The 25838-nt window shown below is 46.4% G+C and overlaps 2 protein-coding genes across 4 annotated transcripts in view; one reads left to right on the plus strand and one right to left on the minus strand.

Moving 5' to 3' along the window:
- The window catches only part of HUWE1 (HECT, UBA and WWE domain containing E3 ubiquitin protein ligase 1), a 104441-nt gene that overhangs the window by 37756 nt on the left and 40847 nt on the right, over positions 1-25838 (minus strand). The window contains exons 18-35 of the mRNA XM_069108268.1: positions 25758-25838; positions 22892-22998; positions 22615-22792; positions 20221-20312; positions 19466-19677; positions 13503-13560; positions 12830-13006; positions 10201-10446; positions 9492-9625; positions 8755-8858; positions 7794-7985; positions 5717-5933; positions 5265-5387; positions 4398-4632; positions 3673-3903; positions 2932-3054; positions 1229-1324; positions 758-1027 (exon numbers count right to left, since the gene is read on the minus strand). Coding sequence (XP_068964369.1) covers positions 758-1027; positions 1229-1324; positions 2932-3054; positions 3673-3903; positions 4398-4632; positions 5265-5387; positions 5717-5933; positions 7794-7985; positions 8755-8858; positions 9492-9625; positions 10201-10446; positions 12830-13006; positions 13503-13560; positions 19466-19677; positions 20221-20312; positions 22615-22792; positions 22892-22998; positions 25758-25838 — 2876 coding nt within the window. The remainder of the gene's footprint in view (positions 1-757; positions 1028-1228; positions 1325-2931; positions 3055-3672; positions 3904-4397; positions 4633-5264; positions 5388-5716; positions 5934-7793; positions 7986-8754; positions 8859-9491; positions 9626-10200; positions 10447-12829; positions 13007-13502; positions 13561-19465; positions 19678-20220; positions 20313-22614; positions 22793-22891; positions 22999-25757) is intronic.
- The window catches only part of TSR2 (TSR2 ribosome maturation factor), a 223090-nt gene that overhangs the window by 33777 nt on the left and 163475 nt on the right, over positions 1-25838 (plus strand). The gene's annotated exons all lie outside the window — the stretch shown is intronic.

The following is a 25838-nucleotide window of genomic DNA, read 5'->3' on the forward strand; positions in this document are numbered from 1 at the left end:
GGGGGTCTGCAGGAGAGGGCTCCAGGGATCTGGGGCTGGGCCCTGAGCTGCTCACTATGGCTTTGTAGCCACGACAAAAGGTCCACCTGGGGGCTGCGTATCAGATTTTCAGATGATGAGTTGGGAGAAATAATGGAAACACTGGATGAGTCAGGAATGAAAAGCATCTCAACAGTCTAGAGCACTGGGCAGACACAAGTAACAACAAAAAAAGTCAGCTTCAGAATCATCAGATGAAGGAGGCTTAATGTTAAGACAGGAGACTGTCCACTTGCAGGCTGCTAAATGGGCAGCGGCAGCCCAAGAAGGGGGCAGGAATCTGGCTCCCTGGACTAGAAGATGAGGGTGCTACTGGCCAGCACCTTGGTCAAGCCTCATCTGAGAATTACATTTATCTGTTCTGGGAATCAAGGGTTAAGAAGGAACCTAATAAGCTGAAGAGGGATCAGGGGAAGTGAGCTGGTTTAGCCTAGAGAATAGGGAGGGAAGGAGGTGTGTACAGATGAGGCCCTCTGGGAGTAAGGGAGCAACAAGCATGCCAGTAATGCCCGCTGTGCCGAAGGCCAATGGCTATTTTCAAGCATATGGGGGAAGATGAGCCAAGAGGGATTCCTTCCCAGACAAGCTGGCTACCCTGTCTGTGTGCTGTTTGTGCATGATTAACAAGGAGGAGGCCTTTGAGCTGAGGAGTATGGTTAAAAGTCAAAATTGGGCAACAACTGAGAATTTAAGAAGGCTGGGCCCTGGGGATGCTCACCTGATTGACCACCTGCTTCAGAATCATGTCCCGGTAATCAGCCCCATTCCGCTTAATGGCAGTCATGATCAAGTCACAAACCCGGTACACAGTGTCTGGAAGCTCATCCAGGAGATGGAAGCAGCCTGGCAACATGGTATCTGTGAAACCGTGGAGCTCCTCCTGTTCCAGGGGCTCAGCATCCTGGAACTTCTCTAGGCACTTGGCCTCCTCCTCTTCTTGCTTTTCCCGGGCTTTCCGCTCTTCTTCCTCCTTCCTGCAAGCAGCTTCCTGGGAGGCAGGAAAAGTGAGGACATGTTAGGGCACCAGAGAGCAAAGGACTCCCCAATCTATGTGTCCACTCTGATGGTGGCTTACCAGGCCTCCAGGCCAACCTGAGCCCTATCAGTGAGGCCAGAAAACCAGAGCAGGCAGTGTTCCTGTCTCCCAGCTGGGCTTTCCTGAGGCAAATGACTGTGACCTTAAAGTTACCTCAGGGGACTCTGCTCTCTGGTCCATGGGGATGTCTTGTCCCAGAGACATGGCAATGGCCCTCATCATCTGGTCCTCTTCGGACATGCTGAGATCCTAAAACAATGGCAGAGAAGCATGGTGAGGCCGAGCCAGGAGACTAAGAGGCATGAGGAAGGCAATAGTGTCAGGGGGAAGCATCACTGCACAAACACCCAAAGTGAATAATGCCCAGTTCCAAAGAGACACATGAAGACCCTCTGCTGAGGCTGCTGACTGAGCTATGTCCGTGGCCTAATCTTCTGCGGAGAAAGGAAGCAACTTTCTCATCTGGCACATTAAATGCAGATTTTCACACTTTTCCAATGCATTTCTTTTGTTCTCAGCTTTTTCTTTAAAAAATGTTATTTCTTAGATAGGACAGCTCTCTGGGAGAGAGTGATATATTAGGAAGATGATAATGGGAGAGGCTTTGGCAATATACATCCCAAAAGCTATCAAGTAAAATGTAGATGGGAAAACAAAATTACGCAACAGAAACCACCAAGTAATCATGTACCTTTAACCAAAGAAAGGAGACTTCCCTCCATTCCCTATTCTCAATTCTGAGGCTCTGCTGCCCTAGAAGCTTGGGCTAGTGATGCCTCCCCGCCCCAGGGCTATGTCATAGCTGTTAGTGACTTAGGCCTGGAATAATTGGTAGCTTCAGGAGGGCAGGGACACTGCTATACCCCACCCCCACCCTACCAGACTGCACTAAGTAGATCCTTAAGAAAAACCCATTATCTGAGAACATTGTTAGAGAGCCATATAGTTTCTAACAAACAAACATAGGACACACAGGGCCGGCCAGGTGGTACAGTGAATAGAGCACTGGCCCTGGAGTCAGGACAACATGAGTTCAAATCCTGCCCCAGACACTTAACAGTTACTGGCCATGTGACCTTGGGCAAGTCACTTAACCCTAGCTGCCCTACCTCCCCTCCCCCCTCCAAAAAGGGAAAAAAAAAGGCAAAAACATGGGACACTGGGCACATAATGGCAAATAACAATAGTGAAAAAGGGTGACGAGTGGGACAGAAAGAAGGCTCCAGCTGCCAGTTTTATATTATTATTCAATTCTTGGAGACCCGAACAATGTTCCAAGGACTTCAAAAATCTTAGATGTTGGGGTGGTTAGGTGCCCTGGAGTCAGGAGAACCTGAGTTCAAATCTGGCCTCAGACACTTAACACTTACTAGCTGCGTGACCTTGGGCAAGTCACTTAATCACAATTTCCCTGTCTATCCCCCCTGCAAAAAAAAATCTTGGATGTTTCTGGGCAATAAGAGAGGGAGGGAAACTGCAGATGTGCTACAGTACCAACCTTTGTGGCACATCGCTGATACGCCACACTGAAGAAATAGCCTACAGGGTGTCTCTTCAGAAAATTCAGCATTCCGGTACCACAGCACGAGGGCAATGGAATGACCAGCCCTCTACCTCACTATCCTTACAAGAACAAACATGAGGGCTGGGCCCCCTGCACAGGGACCAACTCTCCTGAACATGGCCCACACAATTAGGATTACTTTTCCTTGACATGAGCCAAGAATGGCAAGAAGCTTCCAAACTGAAGACTTGGTGAGAGCCAATGGCTGCGCACATTAAAGGCCAAAACAAGCAGTAGAAAGCAAGGTCAACTGGGGAGAAAGCAGGAAGAGAAGGTGTCAAGCCCAACTCACCCGGACAACTCCTCCCATGAGCGGAGGAGGATGGGTCAGGAGGTATTCGGTGGCTTGTTCCATGGTGCTGGTGTTCAACAAGGCCTCCATGGCGTGTTCTCTTGTGAAGCCCATGTCCATTAGCTGGAAGGAGAAAGACCTGTTCAAGCCACCGAAGTGGAGAAGGGCTAACCTTGCAAGCAGAGGTACCAGTGATGCCCCAGTTGGACAGACCACTTGATCCAAAGGTTCTCATTCCCAGAGGAGAAGGCAAATCCAACACAGCTTTCTGATGAAAACCTCACAGTTTTAGCTAAATGTGGGGGATTAGTAAGAGCCTTCTGCTGGAGCCTTGTAACTAGACTAGCAAGTGAGCCTGTGAACTGGCTGTGTAGGGGAGTAGTCTTTTGTTGCTGTTCCTAGAAGGCCCACAGCTGTCAGCTACCAAAATGCCAGGTTAGGGGTCATGCCTGGATCGATAAGCAGCCTTTATTAAAATGTCCTTAGCGCTCCATTGTCACCCTCCCTCCAACACTGACACTGTCAGTTTCCACTCCACTCACATCTCTTTCCTGTGGATATCTGCCAAGCTTAGGTCACTTTGGAGAAAATAAAAAAATATCGAAAAGGTGTCCTAAAGTCTGAATGATGTCAAAACATAACCTGATATGAATACTTTGAAGACAACCTCAAAATTGGCTTCCAGCCAATGGACACTGCCAGATGTGCCCTAGCACTATGGCCAAAGGAAGTATGTGTTACCTGCTGGAGCTGCTGCTGGTTGACTTGAGGGTCCCGGCGGGAGCCACTCTCCTCCTGTCCTGATTCTTCTTCTCCTCGGGCTCCTTCCTTATCTTTGCTCAGCCGCTCTTGGATGACAGGTTCACCACGAAGGATGTGGCACAGGATGGCCAACATTGACTCAGCCATGCGCCCACCATACACCTTCAGGGGCTTCCGATTCCACAGGTTCTTGATGCAGGTGAAAGCTGCCTGCAAGGGGCAGGAGAGGTGAGGTCAGCACAGCTCAACAGCACACCCAATGCACCCAGAAAGCGCTGAGGGCAAAGAGGACTCAGGGACATACAGCCTGCTGCCAAAGTGGAGCCCTAAGAATTATTTATATTCAATCCTGTGTGCCTTGCCTCACCCTCCAAAATCCCATGGAACAAACTATAATCCCCAGAAACAATGAAAAAAAAAAAAGACTTTTCTGTAAGCGAGAATAATGTTGAAGTGGGTGTACTGAGTATGGATAACTGGTGCAATGAGGGGGCTTAATCCAGTTTGGCTTGAGGCTGAGGATTACTGGGGAAGGGCCTGATGACTACCAAAGGGCAATGATCCCCAAAGTAGAAAGCAGAGCTTAGCATAAAGAGGGGTCCGGAACATAATGGACGAAACAAGAAAGGTGCCCAGTCCTAATGACAAGTCCATCATTTGAAGCAGGAGCAGAGAAAAATCCTTCCATGCTCTGAGCTGCTCACCTTCTGAGTTACAACAAGGAATCGCAGGGCACTGAAGTGGGGGGGGCTCTGGCCCCCAGGAAGCTTGGCTGGTAGGGAATGGGGGGATTCCAGCACAGTGGTTGGGTTCACCATCTTCTCTACCAACATGAGCCAGGCATCTAGGAACTCCCCTGTGCCATCTGGCAGGTCAGGATGTTCAAGGCCCTCAGAAACAGGAACTTTGCCTCCCATGGAGAGAGCCCAGTTGAAAGTTCTAGATGGGGAAAAGGGAGACAAGGAAGGAACATGTTCAAACCCCAGTGGGAGGGAAGGGACCAATTCAGTGTCTGTACTGGCACGCTGCCACCTCATTGTATTCACTCATGGGCACTAGTTTCTTGAAATTACAGGGTCTTGTTGAGTTTAGATTTGGGATTTTCTTCACCAAGTGGTTGATAACTGAGCTCAAATGCATGATGCAGGAGAGTCAAATAAGGGTCCAAGGTGAACCAGTGGTTCTGAAAGCCTATTTAGTTTCCTTTGTAACACTATGTATTTTGTTTTATGCACTTAACATTCTTCTGAGAAGAATTCTATGAGGCTTCTACACCTCAATAGCCCAGGGGTCCTTGACAAAGAACCCCAAGCCTAATTAAAGGGCCACTATTCAGGAAGGGGAATATGATATCCCTTCCCATCCTCCATCCCCCATCAAAGTTCATCAGGGAAGAGGAAGACAGGGTGATCCAAACCAAAAGGTGATATTCCAATGGCTGCTGGTTGGGTTTTTTTGCTTCTGTCCTCCCCCTATAGTACAGTGACCATCCTAAGGGGATCACTCAGACTGAACAGCCTTACCCAAAGGTCAAGAGGCCCGATTCTTAGCTTATACAGGGTTTTCCTTACTCAAAAAGAGCGTTGTGACCTCCAGAGCAGAGGAATTTTTGCAGCATGAGGTGATATGGGTACTTCCTTTCATCAAATAGCATGGGGGAGGTGAAGCCAACTGAACAGATGAAGAAAGTCAGCCTGTACAAGAGAAAAATGGTACTAAATGAGCCACACAGCAATATGGCCCAATGAATAGCACATTGATGAGAGCATCTTTCTTTAGTGATCAGGCACATCCACAGGACACTAGTAAGATAGTGCACCATAAGGACACAAGCCCTAAATTAGTGGCAGAATTTAGATTACATTTGAAGTTAAGCAGAAATCAACAAAATTCTTGCTACAGAAGCCCACAAAGGCCAAGGCCTTGTTACTACTTCTGCAGAAGACCAAACAAAGGTAATATTGAATGTTAAGACAGCAGTGCCCAGTGCTATACAGCCCAGTAGTGTCTGGGGATGGCTCACCTGAATCTGGGTGTGGGTGTGTATGGCGGAGGCTGCCAGGACAAGCCCTTGGTGAGGAGTTTGGTGAGAGCAGAAGCTGTTGATCGGGCTGCAGGGGTCGGTGCTGTCGTGGTGCTGGTTGCATGGTGACTCCTCCGCTGGCGAACAGGGGATCCCACACAGAGTTTAACGAGAAGCCCAAAGAGCTCAGCAAGTGCTCGGCCTAACCGTGAAGAGGCTGAAACACAGAACCAATCCCTGTCAATACTGAAGCACGATAAAGATGGACAAGGTCCCTGGGACACACAGGCAAAAGGGGAAACAGGTCTTCCTTCATTTTACTGGGGAATATTGCATGTGCATAGGCCAAATAATATAAAAGGATTGAAAGAACTAACCAGAAAAGGAAGTAAACATGAATGGAGCCTTTGAGGCTTCAAGATTTGGAAAGACCAGAGTTGTTTATTCATTCATGCAACAACACAGTGGTCATAGCATGCAGCTGTACCAACAGAAGGGGAAAATTGTCTGCCTATTGGGAAGGACGACCAATTCACATGACATCCAAGAAACACCCTGGGAAGGAAAGCCTTAGTGACGAGGGGCCCTGGTGCCTCCATGGTGCTCATTCTCCTCCTTCTCAGGCTCTTTGGTTCAGAACAGCTCCAGGTTCCTCCTGTTAACCTAGGTGTCTGCTAAAACTCTGGCCTGTCCCCCTTCTCACACCATCTTGCTTCAGGCCAGTGGGCTCCATTATCATCTCTCTGCAGGTTGTTTTCAGATCTCTTTCTCCAGCCCAATACTCTCTCATGCTCTCACTTTACCAACAACTATGGACATTCCAAAGCAGTTTATTACCTCCCTTCCACTAATTTCCCCAGCATTATTCAGGGCATCACCAGGCTCCCAGTCACCAAGGTTGTCAAGCAACCTTGATTCTTCCCTCCCACTAATCCCACATAGCTAATCAGTCATCACATCTCAGTAATATGCCTCCTTAGTTTCTGTTCATTTCATCTCTTCTCTCACACTGTGACTTGATGTAGGCCCTCCTCATCTCACACTTGGACTATTGCCATAGCCTGCTGGGGAGTCTGCTTGCCTAAAGCTCCTCTCTACTCTAGTGCACTTTCCACTCAACCAACTAAAGCACAGGTCCGAATATGGCCCCCTCTCCCCAACAATAAACCCCAGTGGCTCCCTATGGACTCCAGAATCAAATACAAAAAGCTCTGCCAGGCATTCAGAGCCTTTTATGACTCAGACCAACCCCCCGTGTGTCAGTTTTCCTACACCCAACTCCCCATCCAGCGACACTGGCCTCCTGGCTGCTCTACACACACAAGACACTTTATCTCTCAGCTCTGCGAATTTTGCCTGGCTGTCCACCAAGTCAGAAACACTCTGGACTAACATCGTAACTTCTTTGGGAGACCTTGCCAAATACCATTTCTTCCCTCCCTCCCTAGTACTAGTGCCATTCCTTGGGTATTGACATTGCATATTATCTTCTATATATATAGATATGTTTCCATGTGAGTTCCTCCAGGGCAGACAAACAAGTCTTTGCCATTCTTGGCATCAGCAGTATGCCAAGACTGGCACAGTGCCCAGTGCACAGCAAGTGGTTAATAAATGCTTATTGCCTGACCATGGCGTTAATATAACCCGCTTCTAGGTTTGGGTAGGCAAGCAACCCATTTCAGTTCAATTATAAGTAACCAAACAAGTCCAAGTGAGTTGCTAGAACCACCCAGTGTGGTCTCCAAAGAGCCAGAAGGTGCATCTGCTGAAAGCATACAGCTCTGCACTATGCACCAATGGTCCTGCTTATTGGTGTTTCTCTGTTCCAAAGGAATGCTACACAAGGGAGAATGACAAGGGATTGGCAGAATCAATGGTGATGCAAAGACAAAAAAGATTAACTTTCAAGAGGGAAAACAAAGGGAAAGGCACAGCACACTCCAAATGACTTTGAAGCATCCTGAATTTGTCCCATTATCCCAAGGTGTCTGTGCAGTTTGGCCTACAAGGTAAAGCTGGGCCAGCCAGCCATTTTTGTCAATTAGGTCTAGAGGGAGACAGCACAGTTACTCACCAGAAAGCAAAGGTTTAATCTGTTTGATTCGAGCTGCCATGGCAGGGGTAATCTTAGACTTGCCCTTGGCGTCAGAGGCACTGGGCTCATCAGTCTCCATGGGAGCCAAGGTGTCACCATCCAAGCCAATGCCCTCCAATAAGCCCTGGGCGGAGGCTTCCACGGTGGCTGCTGGCCCATCACTTTCTCCTTCTGCACAGATCAAAACAGAGAAATGAAGAACAGGGTGACTGGAAATACTCTGGCTCCTTCGGCTTTTTGGTCTCATCCTAATCTCAACCCTGGTTGTTAGCATTTAACTGTGCAAGTGGCAAGGGTGACCCCAAATGGATTCTGAATGAAAAAAGTCACTGATGTAAGCAAAAGAAAGACCTGTCCAACAAACAAACCCTGACAAAAGTCTGTCTGGCAGTTTGCCATCCTCCAATGTATGAGTGGGAAGGCCAGACGGTAATGCTGGCCATTCTGGCTAAGGGTGAATACGTTTAATGCAGGGTTGGAACACCCATGGAAGTAGATAGATGGGCTTGGGGGGGTTCAACTGGATTTGTCAACTGTGTTTGAAGACCTTTATCCATCCACTTCTAAAAACTAACCAGTGACCTGAAGAGACCATGGGAAAAAAAACAACAACCTAGAAGGTACCATGACATTGGGGCATTGAATTTAGGGCCATTTTTCTTGGCAAGGATAGCCAAAGAACAAACTGTTTGGGCTGTGCAGTCTTCCTCTTGGGGATGAGAAACAACAGGCCTACTAGACCAAGTAGGGTTCCACTGTACGGGACTTTCCTTAAAGAAAGAACGGGCCAACACGGAGAAAGTCTCCAATGAAAAACAGAACAGCAATCGAGTTGCTAATCCTTTGACCAAGGTTCAATGGAGACTGTCACCTGCCTTATTTGTAACCAAATAGAATTCAGGGCGAGAACTTAGACCAGTAACAAGCTTCCCAGAGTTACCTGTTCTCTTGGTTCCATGAGCAGCTGTTGTGGTGGTTGCCTTCTCCTCCTTTGGGACCAGCTTCTGCATGTCTGCCTGCCCAAACTCACACCCAGAAGGGAGGCTGAAATCATATCAGAAATGACACAAAGGTCTACCTTCTTCTTGCCTGCTAACCAGATTAGTGACTAGCTCTTCAAGGCCCAGGAGCTAAGCAAAGAGAAGCTGCTCCCTTAGAGAAATCAGAAGTAGTGGCTCTATCAAAGGAAAAGCTGCAGTCCCAAGGTAGCACTACGGAGAGTTGAGAAAGCAGCCACTGGAGGAGCCAAGGAGCTGCACACAGCAGAGTTACTGTCTGCCAGGCTGCTGATGGCCACTCTCTTCTATGGCTTCTCTGATGGCTGAGAAACCAGATCAGAGAGAACCCGAAAGCAATTCTTCCTGGAGCACATTTGGGACAAAGAGATGGCAATGAAGGCCTAAAGACAAGGCCCGGCCTGGTCTGTGCTCCCGGGGATCACAGATTTAAGAGTTGGAAGGGACATTGGAGGCCAACTCCTAATCTCCCATTTTACACTTCAAAAAACATGATGGAGACAGTCTCAAGGCCTCGACAAGGTAACATAGCTCAAAGTCTTGGAGGCAGGGTATGAACTGAGAGCTTGGAGACTTGGAATTCAACACTATGTACTGGGCAATCTAGCTACCGGTGTGAGAAGGGGATTGGGAGCTTTCCCCCATGTTTCTATTTCCCTACCTGTTTGGTGTACACAGTGAGAGCAGAACTGTGCTTTCCCACACAAGAGAACAGTAGAGCTGGCTCAGCTTGCTTAGGACACTTAGACCCAGCTGGGAACCCCATTGGTTCACTGAGATGGCACGGATCTCACTCTAGAACAAAGAAAAGAGATGGTGCTATCCCACAGACAGGCATCTTCCAAACTGGCATGGAAAAGATATCAATCCCTGATACTCTTCCATACCCTCACTTACTCTACAGAAGACAAAAGTCTTGGGAAAAGAATGGTGGGACCTCCAGGGTCCCTTACTCCATATGCCCCTTTAGGACAGGGTGGTAGGTGCCCACGGCACATAGTGCCTACTAGATTCAAAGCAAATGATGCAATACTGAAGGTCTGCAATATTTCCCATATCCCTGATAACATATCCCAATTTGAAACAACCCACTTGCCACTGAAAGAGATGAAATGTTTGCTGATTTCACTGGAAGAAATTCAAGTAGACCGAAGAAGAAGAGTAATGGAAAGTAACCGTCCACCAGGAGCTAATAATCCTGCTGACTTTAATCTAACCAGGAAAATAAGCACCTTCAAGGAAATTTACTTCCCTGGTGGCAACTTGCCAAGAATGCAAACATCCTGGTGCTTCAAGAAAGCAACCTTACAGGGATTGGAAGGTATTCCCAAGTTCCAAAACAGCACATTCATCTCAAAGAATCTCATTACCTGGCCAACCCTGCAAGTGTGAACGAACATCATGATGTAGGCGTGAGCAGCTGTGAGGGCATGTAGTAAAGGGGTAGCCTGGGCAGAGAGGGTGGCGTCTGCAACATTGCCAGCACAGGCAAGTTCTCGCAAAAGCACAGAGCCCCCAGGGGCCTCGATTGGCCGGTGCAGAGGTTCCAGAGAGGAGAGGATAGAGTCCAGCTGTAGAAGGCCCTCCTGCAGGACCTTGGGTTCATGGGACAGAGTCTGCAATAAATGATCTGAGGGTTACAATATTTCACTAACACTTTTGTTTTTTTAACATCACTGTCATATCCAAACAACTTGGTCCTTGCTTCCCTCCCCATGAGGAAGCCAAAGCAACTATCAGACAACAGCAGGCAGAGGCTCTGCTTCACTCCCAAGCCTCTAGAACTACAATGTGCTGTGTGTGGGCTCTTCTCAGTGTTGTGGCCGATGAATACAGGGTTCTCCCAGCCATTTTCTTGTGATGCTGCCTCCCTCCTTAGCAAATACTATCAAGGGGCAAACTGCTGCTGTAATGGCGCCATCCCAAGGAGAGGAGGCCTACCATGGACAGGATCCTGCCCAACAACAGATGGCTAGACAACTAGACCGGGACAAGCAACTGTACTCTCCTTTGAGCCTCCCAGTGATCCACTAGCAAATCCAACCTTCACTTCTCCTGTCCACACACGAATAACAAGTAAGTAAAACCAAAGATTGCTCACTGCCAAAGGGCTTGAATACAGAGAACAGAGCTACGGACAACAAAACCAGTCGGGGTGAAAATATACCTTTCTACTATTTGGAGACTACTTTGGATGTCTTTTTGGGTTCACCTATCTTTTTCCATGAGAGTGACAGGATTCCCCAGGACAAAAAGGGAGCACAGAGATGTCTGTCTTGCATCTCCCCTAGCCATATTCCAGCCCACTCCACTGTTTCCCCTTAACAGAAGGAACAATTGGCATCTACACCCATGGTAAACTAATGAGCATACATTCCTTCCAATATGAATGCCTTGTGGGTTTCATGGCAGTGATGGGACATCTCAGAACTGAGTGCTCAGTGCCTCAGGGTATATTATCATTTGGCTTCTTGGTTTGTCTGTTTTATTCTACCACAGAAAGTACTTGAATGAACAGGGGACCTTTACTTCTGCCAAACATCTACACACCCAATGTACCCTGCAGGGGGTCTGCCAGGTCAAAGATCTTGAACAATTTAGCTGTTTTTGTTACATATCCCCAAAAGGTTTTTCTAGAATGGTTGGGGGCTTGATCGAAGACAACCCTGAAGGACTTATGATGAAAACTACTATCTATCCCCAGAGAGAGAACTGATGGTGTCTGAATACAGATCAAAGCATTTATTTATTTTTCTGGAGGTGGTCCTATGTTCTCTTTTACAATATGACTAACATGTAAATGTTTTATACATGTATGACCTAAATCAAATTGTTTGCCTTCTCAATGAGTGGGGTGGGGAAGGAACAGCAGAGAGAATTTTGAAATCAAAATTTTAAAAATCAATATTAAAAAAAAAATTGCTTTGCATATAACTGCGGAAAAACCAAAACACAAATAAAAATGGCCAGACTAAATCAAAACTTGCCCCAGGGCAACATTCATAGTTTCAGTCTCTAAAGGGCACCACGGCCAACTTGAGAACTGTCTCAGTTTCAACTGTCCGTTATTTGTGATTTGTAGTATTTTCCCATGATAGCTGATGGTCCCTATTTAAAAAAAAATTTGTTGACAACTTTTGTTATATGGGAATGAAATTAGCCAAATAAACTGATTTGAGACTGGACATCACTGTACCCCCCGACCCTCCCACCCCCTTAGGCTAGGTGCGATAACCGTGTTCTTGATCTGTCATTTCATCCCTTTATATTCTCCTTGTTTCTCTCCCCTTCAATATGAATTCTCTCCCCAACTTTTCTAATGAGCAGATCCTTTGTGCTTCCATCATTTGGAATTCATTATGTTACAACAAATGCTCATGAAAGGCAACTGCATCTGTGATGATGGGGGTGTCAGCACTGGGTACAATATGAAAGAGATCTCTCTTTTTGAACAAAGTCAGATCATTTTTGGACAAATCTCAAGAGTAAAAGAATTAGAAGCAAAGGAGATGAGGAAAAAAACTTGGGGTGGAATCAAAAGGTTCTGCCTTCTTAAAGTGCCATCAATGTTGTTGTATTCCTCTCTGTCTGTTCTGAGGCTTTAAGGACGAATTCAGAGAAACATGGGGAGACCAATAGAAAACTACACAAAGAAAACCAGAACAAAACGAGAACATAAAGAAAACAGTAAATAGTGGCTGATCTCAGATGAAATGCAATGACCAATTTTGGTTCTAAAAGATGGGACAAAGTTAGACTGGTTCATATTCCACTGTTAAAGGAAAGAGGACTTTTGGGGAATGAGTGCTACTCCGGGGAAATCAGCAATGTGACAAAACCAAAAGACAGCTCTCTCTAATGGAGAAACCCAACATCTCTTCTCTTTATTTTATACCTTAATAGGCACTCAGGACCATTGGGGCTCCATTTCTCTTGCATGAGTGAAAGCGAAGGAGCAAAGAGGGCCTGTGGATGGGTGGCCATTCTGCTGGGCCTTACCAGTATGGACTTGCAGACCCCTGCCACAGCCTGACAGGCAGCTGAGGTGGGAAAGTCTATGGGCAGGTTGGGGAGTCCCAGGATAGTCACAAGGGGCAGCAGCCCCTTCTGATTCACAAACTCCTGGCAATGGTCATCTGTCGTGTTATTACTTAAAATGGATTCCACAAACTTCATCTAGTAACAAAAAAAGCAAGCAAAGTTATATCTGGAAACAAAGTAGGCAAGGTCTTGTTGAATAAATCTGGTTAGCCCCAGGTCAATACTATTTACTCAGTGGCAATCACATCCAAGTCCACCAACCCGTAACCCCGGGGGAAATAGGTCAATGGTGTCCACAAGAAACCAAAGAAAATGGGACCTCAATATGAATCAAACTAAGATTATGATTGGAGAGCGCAAACGATATAAATCCCCAAATCTTCACTTAGGATTTTAGGACTGCTTACCTGTGCCCCCACCCCATCCCCAATCGTATTTATAAAATGTGGTCTGGCAGAACAGGAAAGCACGTGATTCCTTCACTGCTAGGGCCACCACCTTTTCTCCCTACTCCCTTGAACTTTTGTCCTTCACTCCTCCCATTACTGGGGGTGGTATGGTGTCATCGTATCTCTTTCCTCTGCTTTACACACTCCCCCCACCCTCCCGCAGCAGCACTAGGCCAGCTTACCACATTGAGGATGTAATCCATGAGGGGAATGGGGACCCGCTCTTCTGTTCCAACAACCCTGGAGAAAGAAACCACTTTTACATAGAGAAGAGGGTTGTAAGCACATACCAATCCAGACAAAAACTTCAGAAACGAGAAATAAAAATTGTGAAGTTATCCCAAAAACGATTATAAAGATAGTTTTATGAATAGGAATAAAACATTTTTTAGAGGAATAAATAGTGAAAAAGAAAACTACAAATCACCTTCTCAAAGGGCGAAACAAGGAAACATTAGTGTGTGCGTGTGCACAGCACCGTACCTTACAACTCGTCACTGCACATGGATGGGAAGCAGAGGAAGACTGTAACACATTCCCGCCACAAAGACATGGATTTGTCCACAGACCTCTGCCTACTTCCTTCTCAGCCCCCTCCCCCACCCATGTCTTCTTAATGTCACACAGAAAACCATTTCATCTGCCTGGCAAAGAGGCACTAAGGTCCAAATTCTACAAAATAGGGCCACAGGGAGAAAGTAAATCAAACAAAATGTGAACATGCATGATAAAATCAAGAAAGTGATGCACAACGAACCAAGAATGATCTGCAGGGGTGAATTTCCTGAAGGGGCAAAACAAAGCTTTAGATTGAGTTGTCAAAGAAACAGCTGTGGTCAAGCCTGCCAATGCTGCTCAGTGATGAGGCCCAAGAAGGTCTCAGTCTGCCTGCCTCCCCATCCCCCAACCAACGACTAGTCACAAACTAGAGGAGCTCCAGGTGGTCACGAGGGCTGCGCTCTGCACCACTGGGCTTAAAGTGATACCCAGAACCCTGGGGCAAGAAAGAAGACCAAAGTAGCCACACAGCACTGCCAGCCGGGGAAAGTCGAGATTCAAGCTAGATAGACATTCGTCCCAGCTACTGAAGTGATCGTGTCATCTAATCCCTATATACAGTGAGCCTTAGCTTTGCTATGGACACGCACTGATATATGAAAGATCATGAGTCAGGGGCGGCCAGGTAGTACAGCGAGTAAGAGCACTGGCTCCAGTGTTGAGATGACCTGGGGATGAAATCCTGGGCTCAGATACTTAGCACCACACCCAGAAATAACTGGCTGAGTAACCTTGAGCAAGTTACTTAACCCTGACTGCTTTAAAAAAAAAAAAAAAGAAAGATCATGAGTCTTGCTAACTACCTGACATACCAGGGACCATGCTGAGAGTTTATCAGCTCTTCACTTCAGGAATGAACCCTGCCTTGGGGTCTTGGTATCTAGATACCTGTCTTACCCATCACCTTACCACGACCCCATAATACAACATCCCTTACTCCCTTTCCAGGCCCTGTCCCTCTCCCCCAATCAGGAACATTGGATCAAATCATCATGGCTGTCATTGGTCTCAAACTACTCTGCTACAGCCCCATTCACCAGGCTAGAAAATGTCCTGACTTGAGTGCTTTACACTGGCTGCCATCCCTCTCTATTAGAATGTAAACTCCTGGAGGGCAGGAAATGTTTACTTTTATTTCTATTGGAAGGTCAAGGGAACCAGTTGGTATTAAAGGTATGGAGGAAGGAGGGTATGAAGGTCAGGTTGTTCATAAAGTAGATTAGAATGAGAATGAGGAAAAGGAAATAAAGCTGAAAACAAGGTTGGCTCTAGACTGGGGAGGGTTTCAAATGCAAAACACAAGAGAAACAAAAGAGAGCCACTGAGATTTCCTGGGCCAAGAAGAGCTGTGTTCAGAGCTGGGCTGGGGGATCTTCACAATAGGAGTTGTAGGCAGACTAGCCAGGGGAAAAGCAGGAAGAAGCAGAGACCAAGTGGAAGTTGACTGCACCAGGGCCATATGAAGGATGAGGGAGAGAAAAAGGACAGTAGTAATGCCTGCTTTTTATCCAAATACAAAATGAGAGGTGATTTACATTGATGCAGAGCAGGGAGTTGGAAAGCAACCTGACTGAGCAGGATGCGATGGTAAACATGGCATAAGAGAGAACTCTACCATTCTCTTTCTCAGTTCTGGTCTGGACACCAGTAAAAGAGGACACGGAGCGCATGGAGGAGGATAGCCACAGCTCAAGGCTCAGAAGGGAACTAGGAATGATGCCACTTAAAAGAAGACTGGAGCTGGAGGGAGGAGAAAGTGGAAGCATTCCATGGCTCACAGTGGCCTGAGTGGCAAAGAGGCTTGAAGCTGGGAACAAGTTCCTCATCAATGAGAATGTATCAACGTGAAATAAGTGGCTGATTTCTCATGGAGATTTTGTTTTGGATACACTTGGCACTAAAAAAAAATCTTTTAATTCTCAACTGCTGTGCTCTGATGGGGGATGCAAATGGACAAGAGCAAGAACCAGTGATTGAGATCTGATGGAGATAAGGCTGAAGATGGGTAGTACAGAGAAGCAGAGGAAAAGGAAATTGAGAAATGCTAGGACCACAAACATGATGATAGTGTAAATGAAGACCAACCCCAGATGGAACATGGGAAAATTAGAACCCAAAGTTTGGACCTCAACAAAGGTAAGAGAAAGAAAGATCACAACTAGACTTCTTGAACGAATGTCTTTTTACTGAACGGCTTTTTATCCCTATTACAAGGGATAACGGAAAGGAAACAATCAAAGAAATTTTAAAAAAAAAAGCTCAAAAGTGAGCCTTTTCTGCCATAGGAGGGGGGCAGAAGTCACACTGCAAGTTGAGTGCCAAGATGGCTAGAGGTGAGAACAGAGAACCATCGAGTACAGATGGAGTTCTGGAGGAGTCTGGATGTGAGGGAGAAGGGGGCAATGACATGATCTGAAGATTCTAGCAAAGGTTTCTTATTGGGCCTGTTTGCAGAAGCCAATAGACAAAGAGAAGGGCCCAGGAGTACCACAGGGCAGCATGCTGAATAGCTCAAAGAAAGGCAGTGGAGACGCCTAGATCATCTTGATAACATGCCTATGGCAGCCCAGAAGTGAAAAGAAAGCAGATGTTCATGCACCACCAAACAGCTCCCTCAAAGTGCTGTCCAAGAATTATTACTGCAACATATGAAACAGCAGAAGGATGGAAGGAGGACACACAGGACCCAGGCAGTGATCTGCAAGACTGGCATGTGGGAAGAACATGGAGGAGCCTCCTGGGAAAGACAGAAAGTAACTCGGAGAGATGCATGAGCTCTTCATAGTGAGCAGCTATGATTCTAGGTCACAGATGAGGACATTGGGGTGGAAGGTGAAGGACCAGACTGTGTCGTACATTTGCAGACATGGCTGACGAAGACATGGGACAGGGGCATGTGGCATCCCAAGGTTCTGTGTACACAGGCCTTCCAAGTGGCAGGTTCCCCCGCCTGCCCAACACCAGAGGGACGGGCCCTGGAGAAGTCTGTGAGACTCTGTCCTGAGGGCTCAGAAATCAAGCACTCAGAATCTGAAAGATCCAAGGGGGCCTCAATCTGAAGGGTGCAGTTTACTGGAGAAGCACAGTCAGCTTCAGGTGGGGCCCCACTTCATCTAAAAGCCCAGCAAAAGATGGAGCCTGGCTTGGGCAAAAAAAAGAAATAAAAAAAAAAAAATCCAGTCCAGGAACTAAGAGATAAATAAAACGATGACCAGCACAAAAATTTGCAGAGCTCAAGGTTCCCTCAAAAGAACAAATAGATCTGTCCGAGGACAAACCAAGAACCTAGAAGAGACAAAGCAAGAAAGAAAAAAAAAAAAAAGAAAAATAACAATAAAAAAGAAGCTCTGAGGAAAGTTGGGAGAAGCTAAGCAGATGTGCTGAAATCTGGGCTGGGGCAATGGTGCTGAGGTAGGGAAGTAGAGGCCACCAGACTTCCAAGAGGGCCACAAGGTCACATCTGGCCTAGGGTACTTCCTAGCTGCTCAAGGAGCTTATATTCTATTGATGTAAAAACCAACCAACCAAACCAGGTTTGGCATATGTGGGTGTGGCCAAGGGGGAGGAACAAAATCTGAAAAGGCAGAATGTGGGAAGAAACAGCCCAACTTGGAGCAAAAGAATGAGCTTAGCCTTACAACAGCATGGAGAAGCCTGGAAACAGCATTCAGCAAATCGCTCAGATCAGGCCAGGGCTGGCAGAGCTCTCCCCATCCTGCCCATGCACTCAGAACCCACATATGCTCTGTAATGGAGAAAGTCCTCCCTTTTCCTTTCACTTCATTGTCTCGATCTGTTTCCCTTGCTCCCCGCCCACTTCTGGCCTGTTCCTCTATGCCTAGCACTAACCAACCCCGTCCCCCCTGCCCAATTTTGTACCATTTCAAGATAGTGGAGACCATTCTTGACCAAGGCCTCAGCCTGTCGGCTCCATAATCTACCCAGACCCTAAATGCCCACAACTCCCTGAAAAAGTGTCCTTGGAGGCTCCAATTCCTTCTCCCTCACTTTCTTCTTAAGCCCTTGTGATCCAGCTTGTCCCCTCATCAGCCACTCGAAACCACTTTCTCCCAAGTGCCCAGTGATCTCTTCTCCCTCCTCATTCTCCATCTCTAGGTTAGTAGGATGCCCCTCTCTCCCTCTCTGACCACTCCCCCTCCAGATAACAGCACCCCTTTTCTCCTAGCTCCCCCTTTGTCTCCTTGGCTGGTTCCTCCTCTCTAACCATGGATGTCCCGAGGGTTCTGTCCCCTGGCCTCTTGACTGCTTCACATGGTGAGCTGCCATGGGGCTCATTGAACATCTCTTTACAGGAGGTTTGTTGACATAGCTGGAGAGCTCATGGGCCACAGTCCCACTCCTCATCCCTCCAAACTAGAAAATGTATGATGGGGGAAAAAAGCCAGTGAGTCATTTATCCAGCCCAAGTTGGCATGGAGAGACAGTGAGTTGTGAGGACAATGGATTTGAGGCTTGGCCAGGAATGTGCCACAGGACATTCCAGCACAGGCAGAGGCTGTGGACCAAGAGCAAAGTGTCATAGAAACTTCTATGGAAGAATTAATGTCTGGGAGAGCCTACCTTTGGACCCCCTGCTTAACACAATTGACAGGGGAGAACTACCTGCTTCCTGACAGACCTAGAGGACCAGAGACCCGGAAAGAAAAATCCAGGAGTCACCGGTGCAGAGCCCCCCAGTACTAACTGGGAGGCAACCATGCTCCAAGAATTAGAGTTGCAATTAGGTGACTCCACTGCCTTATGGGAGGCCAGAAGGAGAAGGCAGCTGCTAAACAAGGGTTTCTTCTGCCTCTTCTAGAAAAAGAAACATTTTGAAATGACCCTAAAAATGTCGTTCAATCAAATTTCTGATGGCCCATGAGTTGAAGACATCTGTGCTGTTGCCTCTTGAACCTCAGCTCCCCACCAGGCAGTGTCCCTGCTGTCTCCTGAACATTTGTGACTTACTACAGGCTGGTGCTAGAGACGTCCTTCGTCTTCCCTGACACCTCCTCCCTGAGTTTGGAGAGCAATGACTCTACACATCCACATATTTTGTTTCTCTACAACTGGCAATACAAGATCTTACAAGAGGTAGCACAGCCTGATTGCTAAGAACCAGCTTCCAATTCAGGGAGACGTGGGTTCAAGCCCCACCCGTGACACAAAATGATTGGGCACATGGGACCCTCTACGCAGCTCTCTAAAAAGGGCCCACCTGGGTAGGCAAATGGGCATCACAACTACATTCTTCCCCATACAGTTGGCTCCTCCTTCAATGAGATAAGGTCCCAGAAGAGCTACTTGGGATGAAAAGGGAGGCCACCTCCCAGCCTAGGCTCACTGAGCAGCCTGTCATATTTGGGGCCTCAAGGACTGAAGAGGCACTAAGCCCTTTCTACAAGGTACTCCTGCCCTTCCCGCCTGCCATGAGATCTGATGACCTGCTCAGCTTTGTCCCAAAGATGACCTTGGAAGGTAGAGGATCAGCATCCTACAGATGGAAGGAACCTTCCAATAGTTTTCCAAAGGAAGAAGGGCACATAGTAAGAAAAGCTGGTCTCAGTGGTGACCAAGCTGAACTCACTGCTGGGTGGTGTCGCTGTCGCTCTGTGTGGGGGCATTAAAGGTCTGCATGGCCTGCACCTCTTCTTCTTCCTCATCCTCACTGGAGGCCTCTTCCGCAGCATGGTTGGCTCTCTGAGGAGGGGCTGTGCTGCTGCCATCGGCCTTCTGAATGGAGGGCTTCTGGCAGATATATTTGGGGTCCCTTCCAAGGTTACAGATCTCTTCTAACAACTAGGGGACAGGAATAACAAACGATTAGTAAAATGCACATAAGCTGATGTTGGGGGAGGAACAGCTGGGAATATAATGTAGGAACCATGTTAGACAGAGTGCCCTAAAGCAGGGTGTGGAAAGGGCAAGGTCGAGTTTCCTCTCTGATGTTCTTCTGTGTGCTCTCCTGGGAAGGTGGAAATGGACTTGGCAGGGAATGGAATGGGATCCACAGTGACTAAGAATTGCCATGTGGTAAAGATAACTGACAGATGAAAAAAGGGAGGAGTCAGGACTCCGAGAGCGTGCAAGGGGGCTATTCTACCTGACTTGGCTTTGCCCAGGGATAAGACACACTGCCCCGAGCTGCCCTTTAGCACAAGGGAAGACTGCTTTACAGCTAACTCTCTTCCTCCTTTCCTGAAGGCTCCTCATCAGGAGGAGGGAAAGTCATCATGGCATCATTGTGAGGAGCTTGGGTTGTCTGTAGACACTGGCAGTCTCGCACATACAGCTTCAATGAGGTCTGGACCAACTTACAGAAGAACCCAGGCGACTCCCTACCTTGATAATGGCAGTGGTGGCGTCAGTCTTCAGGGTAGGCTGGTGCCTCATCAGCTCATCCACAGCACTTCCCAGATTGGAAGCAGTGTCGCCTAGGGCAAAGGAAAGGCTGTGGGACCAGAAATGGGCCCCTTCTCTCTCAAGACCAACACAGCCATCAGCTGGGGGCAAGTGACCATAGGTGCACCTGCAGGTGGGCTGCTTTAGGGACTGATGGAGATGCCTAGGGCTGCACCAAACTCTGAAAGGCAGGTTAGCTGAATCTATGGAGCAGATCATTAACACTGGCGAAGGAAAGACCAACAATGACCAATCCTTCAGCTGTCCAGTCAGTGGATGTTGGCTCCTTCTAGAATAGAACCCCAGAAGTTAGAGCAATGTCTGCATCACACCTTTGGCCTAGGCTGCCTAAAGAGACATTATTCTCTCCCACCTTCCTAGCACTAAGCAATGACAAGCCCAAAGGAAGGACAAAGGCAGAAGTGTATGGCAGAGGCCAGCCAGCCTCTTCAGCCACCACCAAGTTGCCAGTGGCAAGGAGAATGGGCAAGTCTCCAGACACTAGCAGGAGGACCGGGTTTTACCTTCATTTAATGGTTGTCACCCTGCCCCAATGAGATGTTTAGAGATCTTTAGCTCAAGTATCAAGCTATTTACAGCCAAGAGGGTGGGGAAGTCAAAAGGAGAAATCCATTCAAAACAGCAGAAAAAAATGGAGATCTATACAAATACCTTATAAAATACTTCCAAAATTTTTGACTATTTTATAATCATTTGGATACTGAAGTTTAAATATATTTTGCATTGGGGGGGAGGGGGAAGAGGCAATCTAGGTTGGACGCTAGACTTTGAACTCAGGTCCTCCTTGACTCTAGGGCTCTACCCACTATGCCAACTAGCTGCCCCAAAACCTCCCCAAATTTTAAAATAACAAGCGATATTCAGTGTTCAGATTGGGCACGCCAATGAGAAAAATGACAGTGTTACATAAATTAGTCTACAAATTACAATAGTAATTTGAGATAGTAATTCATAGAACTAAACAAAGTAATATCAAGATTCCTTTAGGAAAGGGGTTTTTGGGAGGGGATTCAGGAACCCTAAGAGGATCTCTGATCCTTGGAAAGGAAAAACCAATTACTTCTTAATTTTCACTGACCTCTGAAATGTAGCATCTTCTGGAATTATTTTGAGAGTCAGTCTGAGCTTTTCTCAGGCTGCCAAAGGGTGCCTGGACCCACAAGGAAAAGGTTAAGAACACCTGATTTAGAGGCACAAAGGGGCTAGAATATCACGGGAAAGAATCTTTAAAATGAAGAAATGAAGGGAGAAGAGTATGAGCACATAGCAAATTATATGACAGAATAGAAATTGTCAAAATTCTTTGGTGCTGATCAAAAGTCAAATGAATGAGAGAAACAAGAATAAAACAATTTTGAAACCCAAGCCAGTATGTGATCCACTCAAATGCCCAATTTCCTTGGGGAATGACACCCCCCTGCTCCCAACAATTGCCCAGAAAATGCAAAAGCAGCTGGACAAAAATTAGACTTAGACAAACATATTCTAATGAAACCCTGATCACTTCCCAAGGGATGCAATACGCTAAGGTTATGCCCTAAAAACCTTAGAAGACCACCTCAACAACCAGAGAACTAGGGGCTAGGACACGACAAAGGACAAAAGGAATAATCTGCATCTAAGTTTCTAAAGCAACAAAGTCGATGCTGCTTAATGCTAAGGTAAAATTTCAACACAGAAAAAAATTCTTGGCATCCAACGGTTCTGAGAAGAAAGAGTCTGATCCCAAGTTCCATAAGGAATCAACACAAATCAAGCTTTCAGACCAAAATCATTCCCCAGAAGGCAAGGGGCCAAAAGAGATGGACAAACAATTGGGAAGAGAAGAATGATAAACTTGGGACAATCATGAAAGGGGGAGCCCAACGCTGCTGCGAAAAGAAGTCACTTTGCAAGAAACGAGGAAGCTGAGGCTATGGAGGGTCAGACTCACATGACTAGTGGAGCTGGCAAGCAACTCAACTGATAGGGCAAGAAAACAGCAACTAACAAAGCGAGCAAATGCATGCCAACAGCCTTTGTGCCTGAGATCCCAGCAGTCAGAGAAATGCTGAGGAGCTCCAAAGATACAAAAGGCATCTCAGAAAGCAAACTATGAGAAGCAGCCTTTTTTTTGTTTATATTTTAAATCTTCATTCATTACAACTGAAGGGAAAAGAATCTATTTGGAAATGAATGTAATATCAAAGGACAAGTTCAAAAATGCGGGTGGTGGGCAGAGAATTGAACCAATCAACCAACTGCGAAATAACGTGGCTAAGGGTCTCTACCTGGCTGCCACAGTCCACTCAGAGCCTGGCAACAGGAACTCACCAAGGGGGTCGGAACTCCTCCTCCTGCGCATGGCTGGCAGGTAATCAGGAGAAAGCAGTACTTTGAAGAGCCGTTCAAAAGGCTGACACTGCACAAATGACTGGAGGCCTCGAGCATTCAAACACAGTGCACTGAACACGTTGGGGAGGGAGCCTAGGACTTCTCGGGTCGCGGGAACCTCCAGAAAGAAAAAGGAAGAAGCTATGGAAGCTGCTCTGGGAATGCAAACAGGAACGAAGCCCCCCGCCTCCCTCAGGCCTGAGAAAGGGGCACTTACATCTTTGATAAGCAGCGCGTGGAGCATGACATCAGTCAGCCCATTGTCTTGCAGAGAGGACAGGAGGGATGGCTCTTGGAACACAAACACAGTGACCACTTCAGTAGCTGAGGAGAGAAGGGTTTGCAAGAAGTGAGACCAAATGAAATGGGAAGGGAAGCAACTTTTGTAGGAAGGGCCTACACTTTGTGCCAAATCACATCTCATTTGAAAATCCTAACAACCCAAAGTTAGGTTTTATGTTGTAGCCCCATTTCATAGCTGAGAAAACAGAGACAAGTGATCCGACAACTCAAGTGCAAGTCCACTCTTCTGAGTTGGTGGCCTTCCCAGCTACACCTCAAGGAGCTTCTAGAACTCATCTGACATAACTGACTTTTACCATTAAGTCAGTCTATGACCCTTTTTCTATCCTAACCATACCATCCTCTTCTCCTCTTTTCAAGAGGCAACTGGGGTTAAATTACCTGCCCAGAATCATACAGCTTCGAAGTGTAAAGTGTTGAACTCAGGTCCTGACTCCAGGGCCTATGTTCTAATCACTGTCCCACTTAGCCACCCCACCCCTCACCCCCATTTTAGAGAGAGGAACTCTGGGTGTAGGAAAGAAGAGTTTCCTAGTCCACATTTTGGTCTCACCCTCAGCACGTGAGTGCCCCAGGCCTCTGCTAATCCCTCCAGGTCCCTGCTCCTAGGGATCTGTCCCATCTCAGAGGTGCTGAGTGAATGAAAATTGGAATCCAGCACAGCAACATTGGAGACAGTCAATGTGCCTCATAGAACTACTCAGATGACTTGAAAGACCAGGTGCTACGGAAGCAAGTCTCCCAAAAGCTTGGGGAAGGGGGTTGAACAGCAGAGAAGCACCTAGCTGGCAAGATGGCAGAAGTGAGAACTCTCATCCTAGTTACAGTAACTGGCTTACTCTATATTCTGCTGGCAAAACAAAACAAAAAAACTCCCAATAAATTAAAATCAAAGGATGGGCAAACCGGGAGAAGTGAGTATTTCCTAACAAAGGAGCTGGGTTGGAGGGCAGGGAACTTCCCTGAGGACTTTTCTTTCCTTGCTATTTCCAGGCCTAGGTACACTGCCTGTCATAGAGACTGATGGATTCTTACCCACATTACCAACCAAAATTAAAGCACTCAGATAAACAAACCAAATTCTTATAACGACAAAATTCTTCATATATAAAGAGAATACTGAAAGAAACAATGAATTATTCTAACTACAAAGCCAAGTGAAGTAAACAGAGCTCAGAATGTGACAAACAAAAGGACAACAATGTCCCTATTGTATATAATCGTAGCCAATTTAGGAGAGGGGGGCTGGGAAGGTTTCTGATAGATTATTTCCCTTATTATAAAAAATGGCTTTCCTGAGAGGGAGACAGGACCTTTGGGAAATGTAGGTGACAATTCTGAAGACAGAAAATCTATTACAAAGATAGAAATTTGACTACTCATGTAAAGAAGCTCAAATTGATAAGAATTCCAAAGACAATTTGAAACTGAGCAGATTAATATAATGAATGCTAATTCAAAGGGAAAGTAAGCAGAACAGGGAGAAGAGTCAAGCCAATGACTTCAACCCAACAAGTGACACTGTAGATGCCAGAGGAGATAGAAAAGCAGGAAGCAGGGGACTGAGTTCCCCCAGCAGATCTAGAAAATGCACCAGAGCCAAAAATGGTTGGGAAATCCAAGAAAAAAATCACAGCAAAGAACTGGAAGCAACAGAAGATTAATGGAAGGATTAGTACTAAACAAAACAAACTCTAAGGATGTACAAAAATATCCCCAGCTCTTAGAACCCCAAACTGAGGGGTGCCCAACAATTGGGGAATAAACAGCATATGATCGTGCTATAAGGAAGGATGAAGGGGGATGGTGTCAGAGAAGCCTGGGAAGACTTGCATGAACTGATGCAGACGGCAGTGAGCAGAACCACAAGGACAACCTGTATGCTAACAGTGAGAGTGTAAGGAAAGCCTTAGGATCTCTGATTCCCATAGTGACTGACTACAATTCCAAAGGACTCATGACAAAGCCTGCTCCCCAAGTCCAGATAGAGAGCTGAATGCCTCACAATGCAGAAGGAGGCAAATATTTTTTAGGACATGGCCAATGCTGAAATTCGTTTTACTTATTTGTTTGTGTTTGAAACAAGGATTTTGTTTTTCTTTCATTGTCAACTGGGAGAGGTTGAGGGAAGAGAAGGAAGAATTTTGCTGACTGAAGAAATTTTAATTAAATTTAAAACATATGGGGGTGGCCAGGTAGCACAGTGAGTAAGAGCACCTGCCCCATAGTTGGGATGACCTGGGATCGAATCGGAGCTCAGACACTTAGCACCCACACAGAAACACCTGGCCGTGTAACCTTGAACAAGTTACTTAACCCAAATTGCTTTAAAAAAGAAAAAAAAACATACGGATGCTGCAAAATTACAAAGAACAAAACTTAAACTTGGTCCTAAAAAAAGATATAGGAGAAGATAATTCCTCCTGACTAAAACATAAAACAAGGGAAAGGGCAGGTATGGAACATGTCACATTTGTTCATTGCTCAGTTTTTTTCCCCCCTCTTCCTTCTTTAAAAAAGAAATTCATTTTTATAAGACAGCTGTCTGGAGTAGAAAGGTTACAGGAGAAATCTAGGCACAATGTAGAAATAAAAAACAATCAATAAAAAAACTCTACTTTTAAAAGTGAAGCAACATCTTCTATGTTTCATTACCAAGATTAAAAAAATGAGGGATTAACTCTTAAAGAGGGTCCGATAATGCACAATGGCCAGGTCTCTGAATTCTCCCAGGAAAGACTACCCCAATTCAGTCTTACAGGTACCAACACTTGTCTTACCTAGCAGAAAGAGCGAAGGCCCATAGTACTCGGCATTACTGATGATGTGTTTCAGGGAGGTAGGCAAAGAGCCATCCATCA

This window comes from Petaurus breviceps, unplaced genomic scaffold, assembly GCF_028583685.1.
Source record: "Petaurus breviceps papuanus isolate PSGF00001 unplaced genomic scaffold, PetGlider_PUasm1.0 90333, whole genome shotgun sequence".
NCBI lineage: Eukaryota > Metazoa > Chordata > Mammalia > Diprotodontia > Petauridae > Petaurus > Petaurus breviceps.